Genomic DNA, 21,623 nt, shown 5'->3' with positions numbered 1-21,623 from the left:
TCTTAGTGATCTGTCCCCTGAATAGGAAAACAAACATGCCAGCTTGCTATTCCCTGTAGGGCGCTAGACATGTGGTTTCAGGTAGTCTGGGGCCATAGCTTTCAGTGTCAGCACCCACTGCACACAGGAATCTAGGACCAGCAGACAGCAGCAATCTCAAGCTATATCCTCCATCACTATCCATGAAGAAAGGTGGGAAGGGGTGACCAAAACCAGGATTTAAAGGTACAGAGACACTTCTACTCTGCATTGAACAAACCTTAATGTGTAACAGCTGCAGCCTTCACCTCTAGTGGAGGGCCACATTGGATGTCTAATATTCTTTGGGCAAAAGATACAACCAACGAAAAAATAGTTGGACATTCCAAGAAGTTTTTACACTCACACACACATGCCTGTAATTAAGAGCTTGAGACTAGCTTCTACTGCACCTTGAGAAGGAATGGGGGGGGGGGGAATTCTCCATCAATTACACAGACCCATTTGTATGGGCTGGGGACCAAGGCTCACTGTACTGTCATCACTAATCCCAGCAACTGTGGTCCACAGCATACATGTCAGCACCGCATATTATAAACTGAACTACCCAGCTGGGCAGGATGGCAACCCCAGCCTGATCTTTGATCTTCAGTGAGTTCCAGGACAGCCAAGGATTATGTAGAGACCTGGTCTCAAGCCAATGTCATCCACCCGGATCCCAGGACCCCAGCATGCCATGTTCCTGAGTCTTCTTGTAGCGTGGAAGCATCTTTCACTTCCCTGTTCCAAAAGGCTCCAGGCAGGGGTCCCCCACAAAAGAGGCTCACACACAGCTGTTAGCCAAAGGACATACTTTATTAGCTCCTGAGCGAGCTCTAGTTCTCCTTCTCCTGTACAGTCTTGGTTCCACGTAGCCGTCCAGTCCGGCGGGCAGCAATGAGACCCACTTTGCGCCCAGCAGGGGCATCTCTTCGGATGGTAGAGGGTTTGCCAATGTGCTGGTGGTTACCACCTCCAAAGGGATGCTCCACAGGCTGCGAAGAGAATGAAGTTAGATTAGAGAAAGGGTAATCTCACCTACGCAGGGAACGCAGTGCAAGACCCGACAGCCCAGGACCTCCCTAATGCAGACCCATCCAGCACAGCAACAAGAAAAGCCCTCTCAGTTCTTGGATACTTACATTCATGGCCACACCCCGCACACGTGGCCAGCAGTTCCTCTTTGCCTTGTACTTGTGGTAGGCACGGCCAGCCTTTAAGATAGGCTTGTCAATTCTGCCCCCACCAGCCACGACACCTGAAAAGTTACACAACACCTCTGAGACACACACCACAAGCCACTTTGGTGACACTAGTCTATGGCAGAAATCTACAATCCCACAGAAGTCCAGCAAGTTCTACCTAGGAAACTCCTTACACTCTGCAAACTGACACTTCTGTGACAGGCAAGGCAAAGGCCATGCCTGTATTAAAGCCAACAGTTGACTCAGCCCAAGTTTCCACTGGGTGCACCTCAACACTCAGTGCCTCAGACTCAGGACAGGTCCTTCAACCTCTGAAGACACCTCCCACACAAATGGACCGAACAAACACAGCATGCTTTGACCACGTGCCCTCAGAACTTATCCTATGCACAGATGAGGTTAGCAGACTCTAAATGTTTCCAAGTAACTAAACCTGAGACGAGTCATGTCCCCTTCCACTGACTTGTACATCTCTTAAAAGTCAATACTGGTCCTATTTTTTTCTAGAACGAACCAACTAAACTCAAGTGCAGGATCAAATTCCTAGGTCACAGTGCACAAAAATTTCAAGTGGTGTAATCTTTTTAACCTAATTTTATATATACAGGCATCTTTACCTACATGTCTGTATCCATACACCACATTTATACAGTGCCCAGAGACCCAGAAAAGAACATCAAGTCCCCAGGACAGGGTTAGTTGTGAGCTGGGAAAACAACTGGGGTGTTCTTTAGAGCACCAGTGCTTTTAACCAATCAACTATCTTGACAGCCTATCCGGCAACAAGTCCAGGGAGTAGGTATTGTGGCACTCTACAATTAAATCCAGAGTTGTATTCTGTATTCAAGTTAGTCCTCCTTCCCATGACCATAATAAGCAATGTGGTTCTAAGGCCTAGGCCCAGCAGTTCATATGCTGACCACCCCATCTTCAGGGCTCCACTGCCCTTGGCACTCACCAACAACGGCTCGGTTGGCAGAGGAAATGACCTTCTTGGACCCCGAAGGCAGCTTCACTCGGGTCTTCTTGGTCTCTGGGTTGTGGGAGATGACTGTGGCGTAGTTCCCGGAGGCTCGGGCCAGCTTGCCCCGGTCCCCAGGCTTCTCTTCCAGACAACAAACGATCGTACCCTCGGGCATGGTGCCCACGGGCAAAACATTGCCGATATTCAGCTGGGCTGTCGAGAGACGTGGCAAAGCGACTGATGACGCGAAAACCACACCGCTCCCATCCCACGAAGCTCAGCAGCCTAAGTCCCGGGCCCAACCCTTCCTTCCCCGCCTGGGAGCTCACCCTTCTTGCCGCAGTACACGAACTGTCCAGTGTGGATCCCCTCCGCGGCGATGAACAGCTCCGTCCGCTTCTTGAATCGGTAGGGATCCCGAAACACTACTTTGGCGAGGGGAGCGCCGCGGCCAGGATCATGAATGATGTCCTACGGGTCGGGGTGGCGTATTGTATCCTAAGGCCTGCTCGAGACGCCCCGTCTCCCGGCTGCCTGCCCCCCGCCGGTGCCCCCCGTACCTTTACGATGCCTTTAATGTAGCCGTGTCGCTCCGCGAAGTCCACAGCGCGCAGGCGCGCGGCGCCCTTACGGTGCTTCACGTGCGCACGGAACACAGAGCCCGCGCCTTTCCTCTGCCCTCGGATCACACGGCCCATGGCGGCGAGTCTGGAAAGGGCTCGAGTTCAGCGTCCAAAAAAATACCCAGTTCCCTGCCAGTCCCCAAGGCCGAAAGCAACGCCATCCCTCCCTCCTGATCCTGGACGAGTGGGCAAGGCCGCGCGACAGACCGCAAAGTAGTTAACGGTGGCGGATGGCGGTGGATAGTTTCAAGCCCGCAGCGGACAGAACACAACCTACCTGCCGGCAAGCAAAGCCGAAAGAGGAAATAGACGGGTCAAGGCAGCCTTATCTTCCGGGGCGGGGTTATGGCCCCGCCCCTTCCCCAGCGCAGTGCCTGTCGGGGCTTGTAGTCACATGCAGGTGTCCTGTGTGTCTATCAAATTGCTGAACCAAGGCTTACTTAACCAAGTCGTCCTGGTGAGAGGCGGACTCAAGAGTCTTATGGAGTGAGGGCAGGAGAGAGGAGGCTTCAAGAAGTGGAAGGATTTGTCCAGGGCCACGCAGAATCTTGAGCTTCCGAGCTGGACCCAGGGAAGGGCATCCATATAAATTGGGGAACTCCCGATGGTGGCTCCAGGAGACTGGATGTGCAGACACAGGAAACTTAGTGCTTTGCAGAATTAGGTTAGGATTTCCAGGCAGGGCGGTGGAGGCACACGCCTTTAATCCCAGCACTCGGGAGAATGGATCAGGCGGAGCTCCAGGACAGCCTGGGCTAAGAGAACATGTTCCCGAACAAGCTAGGGCTACAAAGAAAACCCAGTCTGGGGTGGGGGGGTGGGGGTGAGGGTGGAGGGGAGGAAGGAGGTGAAGAACAAGAAGGTAATACTTGGGGTTTAAGGAGGTCATCTGCAGAGTTCTCAAGATGTCTGGCCAAAAGTCGGTGGCCTCGGCAATTGGAAAGAGGGTGGGGGCAATGACACTGAAGAGCAAAGGCGGGGAGGGATCGCAGAGACGCAGGGCAATAAAGTGGCCTGTATGTGTCTTTGGTGGCCCAGAGCCCGAGGTTCTTCATCTGAGTGAAACCTAACTACTCAATGGCATAAAGGTGTACACTGAGAGGGAGGTAACTGAGGGTCAGGGTCCCAGTTGGCAAGAGAGGCTTGTTGTCAGAACTGGGAGATGTTGCATGGCAGAGGCTAAAATGGGCATGTTGATTAGGAGGAAAGGACATGGTTGGTTGGTATGACACACTGAAAAGAGGTAGGGACACCAAGTCATCGTCATGGCTCAAGTTCCACAGGATGCTACTGCACAGGGTATTCCAGAAGGGTAGTGGAGCTGTGGGTGGCAGGGATCCAGGACCTGCAGAGTGGTAAATCAAGCCACCCAGGGGCAGGGTAAGGGGTGGAGTCAGCCCAGAAGAGAACCAGAAGGAGAGATGCCTATATAGGAAAGACTGAGGGAGGATGCCTGCTAGTGCTTTGTCTTGTGAACCTTGCAAGGCATAGTTGGATTTCTGGCTGTACTCAGGGCCCTGCCAGCACTAGGGTCTATCTCAGCCAACTGGCCCACAGGACAGTTTTGTGAGTCTGTAAATGTATGTGCAAGGGTTCAGTCCCTGTCACACTCTTCCTATATAGGCATCTTCCACTGGGTTGTCCTTTCAGAGAACAGAGACATCTTTTTTAAAAAGAAAAAAGAATTATTGTTTATTTTATATGAGTACACTGTTGCTGTCTTCAGCCATACCAGAGGGCATCGGATCCCATGGCAGATGGTTGTGAGCTACCATGTGGTTGCTGGGAATTGAACTCAGNACCTCTAGGAAGAGCAGTCAGTGCTCTTAACCTCTGAGCCATCTCTCCAGTCCCTGAACAAAGACACCTTAGATATTTATTTATAGAGAGGGTTTCTCTGTGTAAACATGGCTGTCCTGGAACTCACTCTAGATCAAGAGGAACTCAAACTCAGAGATCCACCTGTCTCTTCTGAGTGCTGCCATTAAAGAGGTGCAGCACCACCATCAGGCAATTCTTTTTTTTTTTTTTTTTTTGGTTTTTCGAGACAGGGTTTCTCTGTGTAGCCCTGGCTGTCCTGGAACTCACTTTGTAGACCAGGCTGGCCTCGAACTCAGAAATCCACCTGCCTCTGCCTCCCGAGTGCTGGGATTAAAGGCGTGCGCCACCACCATCAGGCAATTCTTTTTTTTAAGATTTATTTTAAGAGTATGGGTGTTCAGCCTGTACGACTGCACCAAGCATGTGCCTGGTGCCCAGGAATGACAAAAGAAGTGATTGGACCCCTTGAGAATGGCGTTACAGACAGCTATGAGCCGCCAAGTGGGTGCTGGGAACCAAACCCAGGCCTTCTGCAAAGGCAGTCAGGGCTCTTGACCAGACTCAGCTCTCCAGCTCCCAAAGACACTCCGGATATGCCCAGCGGGCCCACTCCCCACGGAGAGGAAGGGAAAGGACTGGACGGGTACGGCGGACACATTCAAAGGTTTTACTCCACTAACCAGCAGCCGACGCACCAGTTGATCTGTCTGTAGGGTACTCTTGTGACCAACCTTCTCACAATGTCCCTCCTTCCGAGCACTCATCCTCAGCTGACCTGGCTCTAGTCAATCGTCACAAGCTGTACTCACGGTTTTATTGTGTGCTTTGGACTTACGATTTTCTGAGTATGAACATTTTGCTTGCAGGTATGTTTGAGTACCACATATGTGCCTGTGTTGGATGTCTTGGGGTTGGGTCCCCCCACCCCCAACTGAAGTTACAGAAGGTTGTGAGCCACCACGTGAATGCTGGGAATTGAACCCGAGTCCTCTTTGCAAGGGCAAGTGCGCTTAACCGCTGAATCAATCCTCCAGCCCTGTCTTCATGTCTTAATATTTAAAACACGTATTTAATGTTATATATGCGAAACATTATTTAATGCATATTTAGTATTTGTAATGTCTTCCCCCCTCTCAGCTTTCCACTAGGATGTCGGCCTCAGGAAAGCAGGAATTTAGGGCAAAAGAATAAACACGTCCGCAGCAAGAGCACAGGACTTAGGAAAGCAAATGAGCAGAGTTTGGGTCGTGCTGAGCAACCTTGTTGTATGTTGTAAGAGATCTTCATCAGGACTTAGCTCTCCACATGGCCCCATCCAGGAGCACATACCACAGCTGGGGAAGGGACAGGTAGGTTTAATTCCCTAGTAGAGTAACATGGTTTGTTTTGGGTTGGTTTGTTTTTTGGTTTTTCGAGACAGGGTTTCTCTGTATTGCCCTGGCTGTCCTAGAACTCACTCTGTAGACCAGGCTGGCCTCGAATTCAGAGATTCACCTGCCTCTGCCTCCCGAGTGCTGGGATTAAAGGCGTGTGCCACCACGCCCGGCCAAGTAACATAGTTTTAATAGTTGCTTTACCTCTTTTTTTTTTAAGATTGTATTTATTTTATGTATATGAGTATACTGTAGTTGTCTTCAGACACACCAGACAAGGGCATCGGATCCCATTACAGATGGTTGTGAACCACCATGTGGTTGTGGGATTTGAACTCAGGACCTCTGGAAGAGCAGTCAGTGCTCTTAACCACTGAGCCATCTCTCCAGCCTCGCTTTACCTCTTTAATTCAAAACTGAGCCTCACTATGTAAAACCCAGGCCGGCCTTACATTTCCCATTCTCCAGCCTCAGCCTTCCAAGCGCTGCGATTATAAACCGTGCCATGCCAGCCTGCCCAGCGGTTTACTCGTAAAACAAAACCCAAAAAGTCCCAGCTGTCTTTTCACTTAAAATACGTTCTTACATCCTCATCACCAGTGCGGCTGGGTTCTGGTACCAGCTTCAGCACCCACAGTACCAGGGTTCAGTCCTGCAATTTGCGCTCACACTTCTTCTCCAGCTCTGCCATCTCCTTAAGAACCAACGCTACGCTGTACCGCAGCTCCTGGAATTTGGCTATGGGTACCTCGAAGCGGTGTGCCGATCCATCCGTGAGCTTCAGCTGCATGAGAACACTCGGCTGCAGGGAGCGGGACTGAGCACTGGTTGAGATGGCCACATCCACCCGCCACCGGAAATTAGACACGCGAGGCAGCGAGGATCCCTGCTGCTGGGCTACAGAGTCGAGAAGAGGGCGTTGACTCCCAAATGCCAAACTGGCCAAATCCCCAATCATATCTTGGGGAATGCCAAGTGCCTGGAGTTCGTCCTGGAAGGCCTCTGGCTTCAGACTGGCAGGGGGCAGCCGGAGAGCCTGCTGGAGCAGGGTGTGTGTGCCCGCCAGCAGGATGGCCAGACGCTCCTCTGACAGGTTGGCGCTGGCACCAAGGTGCTGCACGGCTTCTCTGCAGTCTTTCCCATGCAGGGCCCCGACGACGAGTTTCAACAACTTTCTGAAGGTGCTCCTGTCTAAGTCCTTCAAGAGCTGAGCCACTGCCGTCACTTCTGCAGAGGGCTGGGAACCCAGGAAACTGACCCGGCCGCTGTGACTGTCAGCTGGATGATGTAAGTATGGAGCTGCAGCCCCCAACGCAGACATCCTTCCTTCCCCTTTCTTGACGAGGCCGAAGAGTAGGTCCTAACCACAGTAGCCTGGAGAGGTGAAGGAGAGACAAGTGACTTCCTAGTCAGGAGCTTCATGTACTAAAAAAAAAATGGGGATCGATGAGGGGGCCCCCATCTGCCTGTCTACCAAGGATAGATAGCAAATAGGATACGTGCTTGGGAGGTGGCGCTGAGCACTTGTGGCAAAGGAGCCCGCCTGAGGCTAGAAGGGAGGCGTCCCGGAGATTTAACAGTTGCCAGGGAAAAGAACCACGAAACAGAAGCGCGCGCCTAAGTTCTATGAAAATAGGAAACGAGGACCCCTCGACCCTGTGTCCTCATCATAGCTCTGGAAGACCTAAGCCTCACATTACAAATACAAACCAAGCCTTTAACGCCCTGCACCTGGAGGAAGCTATCCGCAGGAACTGGCTGGGGCTGGCAGCAGCGGGAACTTGGCCGGGTCTCAGGAAGTGCTCCAGACACTTCCGGGCCGCTCTAGGACAGCGCGACAAAGGCTCTCTGTGGTCCCCGGAGCCGAGCGCATGCGCCGCCCAGCCGCTCGCCTTCTGACAGTGTTTAGGGAAGCCAAAGCAGGAGGCAAAGGTTCAGTTAGCTTCCATGCGGGATGCATGGCTTCTGCTGGCCTTTGCCCAGGCAGCCCCATGTGAGGGGCAGACGTTAGATTTATTGTAGTTGAGGCCAACGAATTGCATATTTTAAAACAGTTAGATGGTCCAGGAGGCGGCCCACGTCTTTAATCCCAGCACTAGAAAGCAGAAACAGGAGAATCTTTGAGTTCAAGGCCAGTCTGGTCTACACAAAGAGTTCCAGCACAGCCAGCGCTACATACCCTGTCTGGAAAAACAACCCCCCCCTCCCAACCCAAACAATATCAATAAACCAAACAAAGTTCCCTGCAAAAAAAGGGGAATGGTACATTTGTGTGGTATATGCATTAGAGCCCCATGAAGCTTTTGGGGTAGATGATTAATTTTGCCAGCAAAAGTCTGTATGGACATTTTATCAAGGATGGTATGAATGGCTAATGACCCAGACCTGGTGATATAAGAGAGTGACCGAAAGAGCCTGAGACAGGGTGATCACAAACCCAAGGGCTATCTTGGGCTCCAAAGTGAGTTCAAGGTCAACCTGAAGAACTTGATGTGTTGCTTCATAGGAGATTGGAGGAAGTTGGGTGTTAGGGTGTACACCTTCAACTCCAGCACTTGGAAGGCAGAGGCAGACAGATCTCTGAGTTCTAGGCCAGTCAGAGCTACACAGAGATTCCATCTTAAATACACACACACACAACTTCCTAAGCAGTCAAAATAAATTTGGTGATATAACAGAAATATAATGGTTCCAGAAGCTATAAGTTTGATAGGACCATGTTCTTGAGCCTCTTGAAACATTAGCTTGCCATTAGCTTGCAGCTAAACATCCTTGACATTCCTTAGATTGGCTACATCACTCTAATCTCTATCTTTTTTTTTTTTTTTTTTTGACATAGTGTTTATCTATGTAGCCCTAGACCAGGCTGGCCTTGGAGATCAGACTGCCTCTGCTCCTGAATGCTGGAATTAAAGGCATGTGCCATGCCACCACTGTCTGGCCCACTGCCTCTGTCTTTAGGTGAGATTTCCATGTTCCTGTAAGCATTTTCATAACTTCACTTACCAGTACCATTTTTCCAAATAGTGTCCCGTTCACTCTCAGGTTCCGGAGATCTTAGGAATACAGGATATCTTTGGAAGAACAAAATTCAACCTAAATCTAATAAATGTTCATAAAAGTCTTTGGGGGAATCTTTTCTTTGAGTGAAGGGGATGTGCACTTCTGTGTGGGCTCACGTGTGTGTGTGGGGGTGCACATGTATGTGTAAATGCATGTGCATTTGTGTGCACGTGGAGATAGAGGCCACCATGGTTGGTGGTATTTTAAAGCAGGGAGTTGAGCCTGCTGTCTATTTAACATAACTGGAGCCATTTTGTATTCAGTCCCCATTTTGCTCATAAGTTGAAATTAAGTTTAAGTTCTCAGCCTCCACTTCCCAGAAGAAATTATCCATGGCTTGACACTGGAGACTGCTACTAAGGCAAAAAGTTAGGGTTCACTTATACTCTATTATCTCAATGTACTGTACCCCCCCCCCTTACTTCACCTAAGACCAATAAGCTCAAAAGTTAGCTGTCTGGTTAGCCAAAAATGTTATACGACTTCACTGCCTTTGAACTTTTAAACCTGATTTTTCCTATAAAACGCCTGCTCTGAGGACTGACTGATACATTTAGGCTCTGAGTCCTTTTTGTGGTTTTTTTCACCTGCCTCTGCCTCCCAAGTGCTGGGATTAAAGGTGTGCACCACCACGCCTGGCTCGCTGTTTAATTTCGTTTCCTTATGTATGTTTATATGTGTGTATTTGTATGCGTGAATGTGTGTCCCCACTTGAGGACAGTTTGCAGGAGTTAGTCTCTCCTTTCTCCATGTGGGTTCTGGAGATCTAACTGAGGTCATCAGACTTGATGGCGGTGCCTTTACCCACAGAGCCACCATCCTGGGCATCACCTTGCTTTTGGTTTTGTTTTGTTTTCAAGATTTATTTATTTATTTATTATATGTAAGTACACTGTAGCTGTCTTCAAACAGCCCCAGAAGAGGGTATCTGATCTCTTTATGGATGGTTGTGAGCCACCATGTGGTTGCTGGATTTGAACTCAGGACCTTTGGAAGAACAGTCAGCGCTCTCAACCGCTGAGCCATCTCTCCAGCCCTGGTTTTGGTTTTTTTGAGACAGGGGCTCTCACAGGGACATCCCTCTCCAGGGTCTAGCCCAGGAGGTGTAGTCCTCTTCTTTCATCAAGGAAATATCTCTTTGCAACAAATGAAGACCATGTTAGAAAAACACAACCAATCAAAATAGAGAGTTGACCCGGGCGGTGGTGGTGCACGTCTTTAATCCCAGCACTTGGGAGGCAGAGGCAGGCAGATTTCTGAGTTCGAAGCCAGCCTGGTCTACAAAGTGAGTTCCAGGACAGCCAGGGCTACACAGAGAAACCCTGTCTCCAAACAAAACAAAACAAAACAAAATGAAGAGTTGAGAAGAGCAATCCCAATGGATACATTTACAATCCATGCCCTGCATCTAAGGCTTGGAGATTGTCTTAGTTTTAGTTACTATTGCTATGATGAAACACCAAGGACCAGAAGCAAGTTGGGGAGGAAGGGGTTTATTTGGCTTAAACTCCCCACAGGGCAGTCCTTCACTGAAGCAAGTCAGGGCAGGAAGTCATGCAAGGCTGGAACCTGGAGGCAGGAGCTGGTACGGAGGCCACCGAGGGAGGAGTGCTGCTCGCTGGCTTGCTTGTTTACCGTGGTTTTCTCAGGTTGATTTCTTATAGAACCCAGGACCATCAGTAACATTAACCACATTGAGCGGGCTGTAGTTACATAATTAGGACTATATATGTGTGTACATAAACATACATGTGTGCACATAACAATAATTAATTTTTTTAAAGGCCACGAATTTTAAAGAGTGCGGGGGTGGGGTGTTCTGAGGGGGGTAGATGGAGAAAAGGGAAGGGGGAACAGATGTAATTATACACGAATCTCAAAAAGTAAGAATAGCCGGGCATGGTGGCACACGCCTTTAATCCCAGCACTCGGGAGGCAGAGGCAGGCGGATTTCTGAGTTCGAGGTCAGCCTGGTCTACAAAGTGAGTTCCAGGACAGCCAGGGCTACACAGAGAAACCCTGTCTCGAAAAAAAAAAAAGTAAGAATATTTTTTAAGATGCCAAACTTAATAGTTATTATAAAGGGGAAAGGAATAACAGCATGGGCGGTAAAGCAAGGACTCCCTTGGCCCAGTCTGTCCCTGAGCTTGCCAAGGAGCTGAGGCGGCCAGGAACTTCTGATCCCCCTATCTCCACTTTCTCAGAGTGCAGGGATTACAAGCAGGCACTATCACTCCTCAACTTTGTTTGCTTTTCCAAGACAGGGCTTCTCTGTGTAACACTCCTAGCGCTCTCTCTGTAGACCAGGCTGGCCTCCAGTTAACAGAGATCCACCTGCCTCTGCCCCAAGTCCTGGGATTAAAGGTGGGCTCCATCTCATGCTCATTTTTTACGAAATGCTGGGATTTACAAACCGGGGTTTTGTGAATTCTAGGTACACATTCAACCAAGCTACATCGGCAACCAGAAAGCACCTTGTGAAAGATGTGACAGCATGAGTCCCAGAATAGCACAGCATCATGTCTGGTGGTGGCCCAGTGGGAAGGACATTTCTGCACAGCTGCCAGAGAAGGTCACTTCAGGATTTTCCCATCTGTACCAGGCTGTAGGCATAGTCTGATGGCTCCATTTTCCCTCCTAGGCATTTGTGAAGCTTTTTTCAGACATAACCCTGTTGTGGCATCTGCCACCACAAAAGCCAGAAATGACCCACTTCATGGATCTCTGATGGCCATTTGGAAAGGACTGCCCACAGACTGGCCAGTCCTGGTGGGAAGCTAAGGTAGAGTCACTGTCACCAGGTGGTGGCTTCAAGCTAAGGGCTCCCTCTTGGTAATGGAGGGATCTATTTCAGGGGAAGGGAGTGTAAAGAGGTCCAGTGGAGAGGCTGGGCATGATGGCACACGCCTGCAATCCAAGCACTCCAGGGGAAGGGACAGAGTGTTGCAACAAGTTGGGAATCTAAGGATACCATGGTCTACACAGCAAGGGATACATATTGAGACCATGTCTTAAATTAAAAGAATAAAATAAAAAGCAAATGGGACAATGATACCAGCAATTAAGAAAAATGAGATAGGTGGAAGCTAGCATGTGCCCCCTGAGATTCTGAACCAAGGCCATACCAGCGCAACAGACTCATCCACTATTTGAGAAACAGGTGTAATGTGTTCCTGACCCCTGGTAGAGATCAGTTATTCAACCGCAGGATACCAAGCAACCATGAATACACAGCCCCTTGCCTTTATGGACTGAGTTCTGTCAGGCTTGCTGACCTACACAGTAGAGCAGATGCCCCAAGAACCAGCACAGGGTGGGTTAAGGTTTGAAGGAGTGTGAAATATTTTGAAACTTTGGACTACCCGGGCATTGGTGGCACACAACTTTAATCCTAGCACTTGGGAACCAGGGGCAGGCAGATCTCTGAGTTCAAGGCCAGCATGGTCTCCAGAGCCAGTTCTAAGACAGCCAAGGCTACACAAAGGCACCCTGTCTCAACAAAAAAAAAAAAAAAAAAAAAAACATTAAGTTTGGATTAGATAGGTCATCAAGAGGCTGGAGAGATGACTCAGCACTTAAGAGCATTGATTGCTCTTCCCAAGGTCCTGAGTTCAAATCCCAGCAACCACAGTGGCTCACAACCATCTGTAATGAGATCTAATGCCCTCTTTTGGTGTGTCTGAAGACAGCTACAGTGTACTTACATATAATAATAAATCTTGGGGCTGGAGCGAACAGAAGTCCTGAGTTCAATTCCCAGCAACCACATGATGGCTAACAACCATCTGTACAGCTACAGTGTACTCAGATACATAAAATAAATAAATCTTTAAAGAAAATAAAAAAGAAAGAAAGGCCATCAAGTGTCCTAAACAGAAATCAAAGAACCATTCTAGGAGGATCCAGGAAGGTAACTGCGGACAGTATAGCCCAGCTCATAAATTTCAGAGGGAAACAAGGTCTCTGTGAGAAACGGTCATTCATCTCTCTTGCCCTCTTGCTCTGTATTCTCATCCCACTCCCCCTCTCCTCATTCCTCTCCCCTCTCCACATGCTCATGGCCGGCCTCTACTCCTCTGCTCTCCACCTTTCTGTCTCTACTACCCTCTCAACTCGTTTCCCCATGCCCTGAATACACTCTATACTATTGAAAAATATATAATAAAAGAAAAAAATGGCACTTGTGTTATTTTGGCAGAGTCTTGCTGCCTTTTGCCAATATCCTAAGAACTGGCTTGAGGCTAATTAAAAAGTAGTGAAGTTGATGAAGAGATGGCTCAACAGTTAAGAACACCTGTCACTCTTAGAGAAGACCTGGGTTCAATTCCCAACACCCACATGGCAGCTTAAAACAGTCCCTAATTCCAGTCCCAGGGGAATCCAATTCCCACTCCTAACCTACACAGACACCTGGTAGAGACATAAATGCAAGCAAAACATTCATATACAGAAAATGAGTATTTTAAACACTCCTTACATAACTAACTCCTTTGGTTGGAGGAACTTTCAAGACAGCACAGTGTGGTGTGGCTATTACTAATCATTCTTATGGGGCGCTACAATGGAAAAACAGAAAAGCAAAAGAAGTGGAAAATAGGGGCTGGAGAGATGGTTAAAAGCACTGACTGTGCTGGGCGTGGTGGTGCATGCCTTTAATCCCAGCACTCGGGAGGCAGAGGCAGGCCGATTTCTGAGTTCGAGGCCAGCCTGGTCTACAAAGGTTCTAGGACAGTCAGGGCTACACAGAGAAACCCTGTCTCGAAAAAACAAAAGAGCACTGACTGCTCTTCCAGAGGTTTGAGTTCAATTCCAGCAACCACATGGTGGCTCACAACCATCTGTAATGGGATCAGATGGTATGTGTCTGAAGACAGCTGCAGTGTACTCTTATAAATAAAATAGATAAATCTTAAAAAAAAAAAAAAAAGAAAAGAAAAGAAAAAGAAAGAAGTGGAAAATGGATAGTGTGGAGAAGCAGCAAGCAGGAGGAAGCCATGATCGGAGTCAAGGTTAAGCTCACCAGACCGATAGCTATCTTCTGTGTAGGAGAGAGATTCACTTTGAGTTCAAAGTACAGGCTACACCCTCAGTGTGACACACACTTTTATTTAATGGGTAAATGTTAAAATATCACAGAAACAAATAAAACATTTCCTAAGTAGACTATTTAAGTACAAATCTGAATCTTCGTGCCGGGCGTGGTGGCACACGCCTTTAATCCCAGCACTCGGGAGGCAGAGGCAGGCGGATTTCTGAGTTCAAGGCCAGCCTGGTCTACAGAGTGAGTTCCAGGACAGCCAGGGCTACACAGAGAAACCCTGTCTCGGAAAACCAAAAAAAAAAAAAAAAAAAAAAAAAAAAAAATCTGAATCTTCCCTCTCGTCAAGTTTCTCACAGCATAAATTACCCAAATAAAATAAGGCTCCTGGCTTATTCATAGTTACATATTTATAGTGTGGTGGTTTGGATGAGAACGACTTCCAGGGGCTCATATAATCCAACACGTGTTCCTCAGTTGGTGGAATTGTTTGGCAATTATTGGGAGGTATGCCCTCTTTAGAGGAAGTGTGTAACTGGGGAGCCAGCTTTGAGTTTTTTCAAAAACCTCTCGCCATTTCCACTTAGATCTCTATGCCTAGTAATTGGCTGTCTCAAGATGTGAGCTCTAAGCGACTGCTCTAACATCAGGCCTGCCTGCCTGCCGCCATGCTCCCTGCCAAGACTGCCGTGAACACTCTCTGAAACTGACGCTCTCAGAAACTGTAAGCCCCACGTGAACTCTTGTATAAGTTGCCTTGGTCATGGTGCCAATCACGGCCAAGAGAGAAGTAACCAAGACGTTTAGGTAAAGTGACCTATCTCTTGTGAAGTTTTTGGTGCTGAGTGAGCTTTGCGATCTGATGAAAAGCCTTGCCACAGGCATTACATTTGTAAGGCCGCTCTCCTGTGTGCACCCTCTGGTGGATGATCAGGTATGAACGCCACCTGAAGACCTTATCGCAGTCATCACACTGGTACAACTTTTTTACAGTATGCACTTTTTTATGGTTCAAAAGGGTGGAACTTTCAGGGGTGTCCCCAAGTTCGTGGCACCCCTGGGCTCTAGTGTGTATTCTCTGGTGTTCCATAAGGTAGGAGCTCCGGCTGAAGGCCTTTCCACACTCATTACACTCATAGGGCTTTACTCGAACATGAATTATCTGGTGTTGGAAAAGGGTTGAGTTTTGACGGAAGGTCTTCCCACACTCGTTACACGTATAGGGTCTCTCCCCAGTGTGAGTTCTCTGATGGCTGGTGAGCTGTGTGCTCATGCTGAAGGCTTTGCCACACTGGATGCATTTATACGGCTTCTCTCCCTTATGGATCCTCTGGTGGTAAATGAGGCTGGAGCTCTGGGTAAAAGCTCTCCCACAGTCATCACACACGTAAGGCTTCTCTCCGGTGTGGATTCGCTGATGCTGAATAAGGTGTGAGCTCTGGACGAAGCGCTTCCCACATTCGTCACATTTAAACGGCTTTTCTCCGGTGTGAGTTCTCTGGTGGCGAATCAGTCGGGAGGTACAGCCAAAGGCTTTTGTGCACTTGTTGCACTTGTAAGGTTTCTCTCCGGAATGGACCACCTGGTGCTGATTCAGGCGAGAGAGCCACCTGAAAGCTTTGCCACACTGCTCACACTTAAATGGCTTCTCTTCAGTGGTATTTCCCTGACAGGCAATAAGGCTTGGGCTCTCCGAGGCTCTCGGCACTTGAGATTTCTCCCCTGTATGCATCATCCTCTGATGCTGGGCTAGAGTTGCTTTCTGGCAGAAGGCCTTGCCACACTCCTGGCAAGAGTAGGGCCTCTCTCCCGTGTGCGTCCTCCGGTGTCTGCTAAGCTGTGAGCGCTGGCAGAAGGCTTTCCCACACTCTTGACAAATGAAAGGCCTTTCTCCGGTGTGGATTCTCTGATGATGGACGAGGCTTGAGCTCTGACCAAAGGTTTTCCCACACTGGTCACATCGGTAAGGCTTCTCTCCAGTATGAATTCTTTGATGCTGAACCAGTTTTGCGCTCAGGTGGAAACCTTTCCCACACTCAGCACATTTAAATGGTCTCTCTCCGGTGTGGATTCTCTGATGCTGAATGAGTACCGAGCCCAGGACGAAGCGCTTCCCACACTGGTCACATTTAAACGGCTTTTCTCCGGTGTGAGCTCTCTGATGGCGAATCAGTCGTGAGCTAGAAGCGAAGACTTTTGTGCACTTGTTGCACTGATACGATTTCTCTCCGGTGTGGCTCAGCTTGTGCTGATTCAGGCGAGAGCGCCACCTGAAAGCTTTCCCACACTCTCCACATGGGTAACGGTTCTCTCCGGTGGCAACGCTTTGACGCTGGATCAGTTTTGAGCTCCGGTGGTTTCTCTGGTCCTCAGGCTGAGAACTCAGATCAGCAGCCTGCAGCTCCTTACATTCTTGGACAGCATCCTTTGTGGAGTTCTTGGGCATCATGGTCTCACTATTCAAATGGTGCTTCTGGAAAAGCGAGCCACTCACTCTTAGCCCAAGGCTTCTTGGGCAATTCTCTGACCAGACCTTAGAATCCAAATTGTCTCCAAAGGCAGGACTCTGCCTCTGGAGAGGGTTCGTGTACTCACAGGTCTGCTTGCGATCAGTTCTAACAGCAGAGTCTGAAATAAACATAAAGTAAAAATGTTCCTTACATCTGAGGTCTGCAAAAGGGCAGAGCCGGCCAGGGATGTGGGGAAATCTCAGCGCTATAATAACACACGCCAAGTGCAAAGTATAGCAAGGAGATACAAAGGGAAACCCTCACAGTGTAGCTCACTGGACAGCGTTGATGTGCTTATGCCTACAGGACAAACTGCCGAGAGCTTCGTGTCCTGAGAGGGTCCACCCTATCGGGCACCATGGAGCACTCTACAGTTTGCAAAATGAGCCAGGACCGAGCAAGCCCGAGGACAGAATGTCAGTCTAGAATTCATCAGAGACCACACCCAACAAGTATGCTATCTGACAAGGACAAAAGGGGGTGACCAAAATGAGATCGAGGCTGAAGAAAGAGGTGGTAGGTCTTAGCAGGGTGGGCCCAGAGCAGAAGAGGGTGCTCAACCTGTCTGTCCGTGGCTGTCCTCCAAGGCAGGCTTCTCTGAGAAGGACCCAAACCGCAAAGCCACACCAGGCAAGTCTTGCTGCTATAGGTGTGGCGGTTAGTTTTTACTGATAGACTGGCACCATTGAGGGCTGCCTGGAGAGGAAACCTCAACTAGCAACTCCAAATCAGTCTGTGAGATTGTCTTGATTAACGATTGGTTATGGAAAGACCTAGCCTACAATGGGCAGCGTCAATACTGGGCACCTGTGTCTGGGCTGTATAAGCAAGCAAGCTCAACCCCGGCTGGAGAGTAACAGAGTGACAGTGTTCCTCCACTGTTTGTGCTTCATGTTCTACACTGACTTCCCACTGCAAAGGCTTACTACCTCCTTCCTAAGTGGTTTTAATCAGAATTTTTTTTTTTAGATTTATTTATTATTATACAAAAGTTCAATGTAGCTGTCTTCAGACACAACAGAAGAGGGTGTCAGATCTCATTATGGGTGGCTGTGAGCCACCATGTGGTTGCTGGGATTTGAACTCAGGACCTTCGGAAGAAGAGTCAGGGTGCTTACCCACTGAGCCATCGCACCAGCCCATGTGCCACAATAAGGTTAGAGTGGCTATACCCAATAGTTTACACTGGCTCCTTCCCTGGGGCAAGTTTATGCAAGGGTCTTAGTGCCCAGAACCCCAAGGGGCCTTCATGACATCTACTTTCCTTCTAAACTCTCCAAATCCACACAGGCTACCTGGCTGTCCTGATCCCACAGGCCCGATTTCTCTATGACCATTCATTAAGTACATGATCCATAGCCGCTGAATAGACCAGTGTTTTGTGTCCTTGTCTTTTTGTGGGCTAGCCTTCCCAGAGGTGGCCACACACCTGGCTGGTTCTTTCTAGGGCTGGCTTCCTCTGCAATGTTCCTCAGAAGCCCAGCCTGGTGACCAGGACTCAACTCTGGCCTCCCACTGTCTCAAAGACCTCAGCTCAGCTCAGCTCCTTCTCATTCAGACCATCTCCGTGATAAGGCCTGGGCCTCACCTGTCTGGCAAATCCTCGGTGCCTCTGTCCCCTCTGCTCCCTGTAGATCAAGGACCCACGGCTCTTGTCCTTGCTCCAGCCGGGAGATCAGTTCAGGCTTAAAGACCAGGAATCCTGCTGTGTGAGAGAAAGAGATGCTGGAAATATGTCCTGGAACCAGCCACCCTCCTAGTTTCCAGCAAGGAGGGACAGGAGCTGCTGGATATATACACATATAGCAGCTCCTATATGCTGGTATGTGTAGAACCTATATACCTAGGGAGGGTGATGAGGGATAAGACACTGGATACACAGGAGTCCCTTCTCTCCAGCTTCTTAGACTAGACAGAAAGGGGCAGCCAGACTTCCATAATCTGCAGGGAACACTATCATCACAGAACAGGCTGCATCTACTTGGGGTGCAAATGGAGCAAGGAAGTTTTGGCCCAGGCCAGCACCACGCTCTGCAAAGCCATGTGTTTTCTTCCCCCCAGTTGAAAAGGCAAGGAAACTCCAAGAGCTGGGAGTAGCCAAGATACACAATGTAGTAGGGTGGTAGTGGTCACACCTTTAATCTCAAACTCAGGAGGCAGAGGCCAGCCTGGTCTACAGAGTTCCAGGACAGCCAAGGCTATACAGAGAAACCCTGTCTCAAAACAACAAAGCAAAACAAATAAACAGCAAACAAAATAGTAATGAAATGAATGAAGCAGATACACATGACAAATGGTGGTCCCAAACTCCCTTTATGGCCAGTTCCTAAAGTGAAGGCATAATCCAATCAGGGATCAAGGAAGCAGGGCTAGAGATGGCTCAACAGTTAAGAGCACTCATCCCTCTTGCAATGGACATTTCCCATCACCAGCATGACAACTCTCAATTGTCCGTAACTCCAGTCTCAGCAGATACACAGACATACATTCAGGCAAAACACCCATACACACTGAAAAAACCAGAAAGGTTCACAGAGCCCTAAGCTTGAAGATTCCGGGAGGCTTCTCACAACATGGTAAGAGAGGCAGCCAAGTGTACGAGACCCAGCAGGCATGTCTAACCTGCATCCTACAAGCCACAGGCAGACAAGGACAGTTAGGAATGTGGCCCAACACAAAACCACGAACTTAGTTAACATGTGCTTTGTTTTGGTAACTCAATTACCAGGCTATTGAATGGGAACCTTGTCAAGGATAGGTCACAGTATCAAAAGGTTAAACACACGGTAACCAACAGGCTCAAGCTTTACCTACAGGCAGGAGCACATATTCATCAGGAAACAAACATCCTTGGGTCAAGCCAGGCCAGGAGTTGTGGACCTATCAAAAAACATACAACAAAACAGCATAGCTGGGCTGGTGAGATGGCTCAGTGGGTTAAGAGCACTGACCGCTCTTCCAGAGGTCTCAAGTTCAGATCCCAGCAACCACATGGTAGCTCACAACCATCTGTAACAAGATCTGACTCCCTCTTCTGGTGTGTCTGAAGACAACTACAGTGTACTTACATATAATAAATAAATAAATCTTTAAAAAAACAAAACAAAACAGCATAGCTTAGAGGACAGTAACCACAAAAGGAAAATAAACAATGAATCATGAAGTGATAACTACGGTTTTTTTCTTTTTTTGCTTTTCCAGATAGGGTCTCTCTGTGTAGCCCTGGCTGTCCTGGAACTCACTCTGTAGACCAGGCTGGCCTCGAACTCAGAAATCCACCTGCCTCTGCCTCCCAAGTGCTGGGATTAAAGGCGTGCGCCACCACGCCTGGCTCGTAACCACTTTTATTATGAGTCAAATTCTATACAATGTAGCTAGAGCAGTAGATGAAGATAAGATTTTACATTTTAAAATACATTTACTATAAACAAGAAGCCAGGCATGGTGGCACATGCCTTTCATCCCTTAACCCTGGGTGATGGATTTTCTGTGATTTCAAAGCAGTCTACTAGTGATTTCCAGGACAGGGTTACATAGTAAGACCCTGTCTCAAATAAACTAACTGAAAAACGCTAACAAACTGAAGAAGCTCTGAATACAAAACCATAAATCTATATCAATAAGAACAAGAACAGCCGGGCGTGGTAGCGCACACCTTTAATCCCAGCACTCAGGAGGCAGAGGCAGGTGGATTTTTGAGTTCGAGGCCAGCCTGGTCTACAAAGGGAGCTCCAGGACAACCAGGGCTCCACAGAGAAACCCTGTCTCGAAAAATAAAAAGAACAAAAACAGTCAAAGTGGGCAGGAGTGGGCAGACACACAACAGGACCAGTTGGTTGACACAGTGCTTGCCAAGGATGCGCACAATGCTGAGTTAAATTCCTAGCATCATCATAGAAATTGAGCATTGTGTCCCAGAGATGTAAGCTTAGCAGTTGGGAGGCATTGTCAAGAGAACCACAAGTCCTAGTCATTCTCAGCTATGGTGTGAATCAAAAGTACACGGAGGTCAGCTTTGCATTCCTGAGACCATCTTAGGAGGCATGGGCAGATGGGTTTCTCAGCTCAAGGACAGCCTGGTTACAGAGGACAGCTAAAACTACAGAGAAACTGTACTTGGGAAGAAAGAAAGAAAAGAAAGAAAGAAAGAAAACAACCAACCAACAAAAAGCAAAACCAAGGAGGAAATCTGTGAAAAGATGATGAAAGCCCTTTAGTAGAGCCCATTAAGATCATCATAAAAAGATGCTGATAAAAAAATAAATTAAAAAAATCTAGGGGCTGGAGAGATCCTCATAACCTCTTGTGGTGTGTCTGAAGAAAGTGACAGTGTATTCACACACATTAGATAGATAAATAAATAAATACCTAGCCAGGCATGGCACACGCCTTTAATCCCAGCCCTTGGGAGGCAGAGGCAAGTATATTTCTGTTGGTGTTTGGCCAGCCTGGTCTACATATTGAAACCCTGTCTCAAAAAATAAAAAGGACAAGCCGGGCGTGGTGGCGCACACGCCTTTAATCCCAGCACTTGGGAGGCAGAGGCAGGCGGATTTCTGAGTTGGAGGCCAGCCTGGTCTACAGAGTGAGTTCCAGGACAGCCAGGGCTACACAGAAAAACTCTGTCTCGAAAAACCAAAATAAATAAATAAAAAGGACAAAATCTGAAATACTCTACTGGGTAGAAAATGACAAACTTAGTAAACAACAGAAGCTGAGCAGATGATCAAACACTGAGGAAACACAAATGAGTTCAAGGTCAAGACTGGGCAGTAGAGTGAGACTGCTGTCTCAAAAAGAAAAAAATGTTCAGTCACTTGGCGTGGAGACACGTTTATTATAGAAGCAGAAACTGAAGGGAAAGACGAACAGAGTCCCTTTTTGAAAGCCGGGCACTTGGAAGGCAGGTGGAATTCTGAGTTCTAGACCAGCCTGGTCTACAGAATGATTCCAGGATAGCCAGGGCTACACAGAGAAACCCTGTCTTGAAAAACCAAAAAAAAAAAAA

At 48.3% G+C, this 21,623-nt stretch overlaps 3 protein-coding genes across 7 annotated transcripts in view; all 3 read right to left on the bottom strand.

Annotated features, from left to right (window-relative positions):
• Positions 1–813: 813 nt before the first annotated feature.
• Rpl8 (ribosomal protein L8) lies at positions 814–3,152 on the bottom strand. The gene is made up of 6 exons (XM_021217393.2): positions 3,088–3,152; positions 2,748–2,895; positions 2,517–2,658; positions 2,182–2,400; positions 1,161–1,276; positions 814–1,013 (listed from the first exon to the last, which is right to left on the bottom strand). The coding sequence occupies exons 2-6, from the start codon at positions 2,883–2,885 to the stop codon at positions 855–857; spliced, it is 774 nt and encodes a 257-aa protein (XP_021073052.1). The 5' UTR covers positions 2,886–2,895; positions 3,088–3,152; the 3' UTR covers positions 814–854.
• Positions 3,153–6,327: 3,175 nt separating this feature from the next.
• On the bottom strand, positions 6,328–18,291 carry Commd5 (COMM domain containing 5). Of its 3 annotated transcripts, none has more exons than XM_029531066.1 (2): positions 18,204–18,291; positions 6,328–7,378 (listed from the first exon to the last, which is right to left on the bottom strand). In XM_029531066.1, exon 2 carries the CDS (start codon positions 7,323–7,325, stop codon positions 6,651–6,653), a length of 675 nt encoding a protein of 224 aa, XP_029386926.1. In that variant the 5' UTR covers positions 7,326–7,378; positions 18,204–18,291; the 3' UTR covers positions 6,328–6,650. The 3 variants fall into 3 exon arrangements, with proteins under 3 accessions (XP_029386926.1, XP_029386925.1, XP_021073054.1); XM_029531065.1 differs by lacking the exon at positions 18,204–18,291 and adding an exon at positions 7,736–7,801; XM_021217395.2 differs by lacking the exon at positions 18,204–18,291 and adding an exon at positions 7,715–7,792.
• Znf7 (zinc finger protein 7) overlaps positions 14,439–21,623 on the bottom strand; it is an 11,647-nt gene continuing 4,462 nt past the window's right edge. For 2 of the 3 annotated variants that reach the window (XM_029531062.1, XM_029531063.1), the window contains exons 4-5: positions 18,204–18,320; positions 14,439–16,733 (exon numbers count right to left, since the gene is read on the bottom strand). In XM_029531062.1, coding sequence (XP_029386922.1) covers positions 14,923–16,733; positions 18,204–18,320 — 1,928 coding nt within the window. In that variant the 3' untranslated portion in view covers positions 14,439–14,922. The remainder of the gene's footprint in view (positions 16,734–18,203; positions 18,321–21,623) is intronic. The other variant, XM_029531064.1, reaches the window with a different exon arrangement.

Source organism: Mus pahari, chromosome 17, assembly GCF_900095145.1.
Source record: "Mus pahari chromosome 17, PAHARI_EIJ_v1.1, whole genome shotgun sequence".
NCBI classification, from domain to species: Eukaryota; Metazoa; Chordata; class Mammalia; order Rodentia; family Muridae; genus Mus; species Mus pahari.
This window is presented reverse-complemented; position numbering and strand designations above follow the sequence as displayed.

What these genes read in the sequence shown, in the direction of transcription:
- Rpl8 (XM_021217393.2), bottom strand. Translation starts at nt 2,885, where the DNA reads ATGGGCCGTGTGATCCGAGGGCAGAGGAAAGGCGCGGGCTCTGTGTTC. An exon ending in ACATTAAAGGCATCGTAAAG is followed by an intron (nt 2,659 to 2,747) that starts GTACGGGGGGCA and finishes CCCGACCCGTAG; the next exon opens with GACATCATTCATGATCCTGG. An exon ending in TGCGGGGTGTGGCCATGAAT is followed by an intron (nt 1,014 to 1,160) that starts GTAAGTATCCAA and finishes TTCTCTTCGCAG; the next exon opens with CCTGTGGAGCATCCCTTTGG.
- Commd5 (XM_029531066.1), bottom strand. Translation starts at nt 7,325, where the DNA reads ATGTCTGCGTTGGGGGCTGCAGCTCCATACTTACATCATCCAGCTGAC.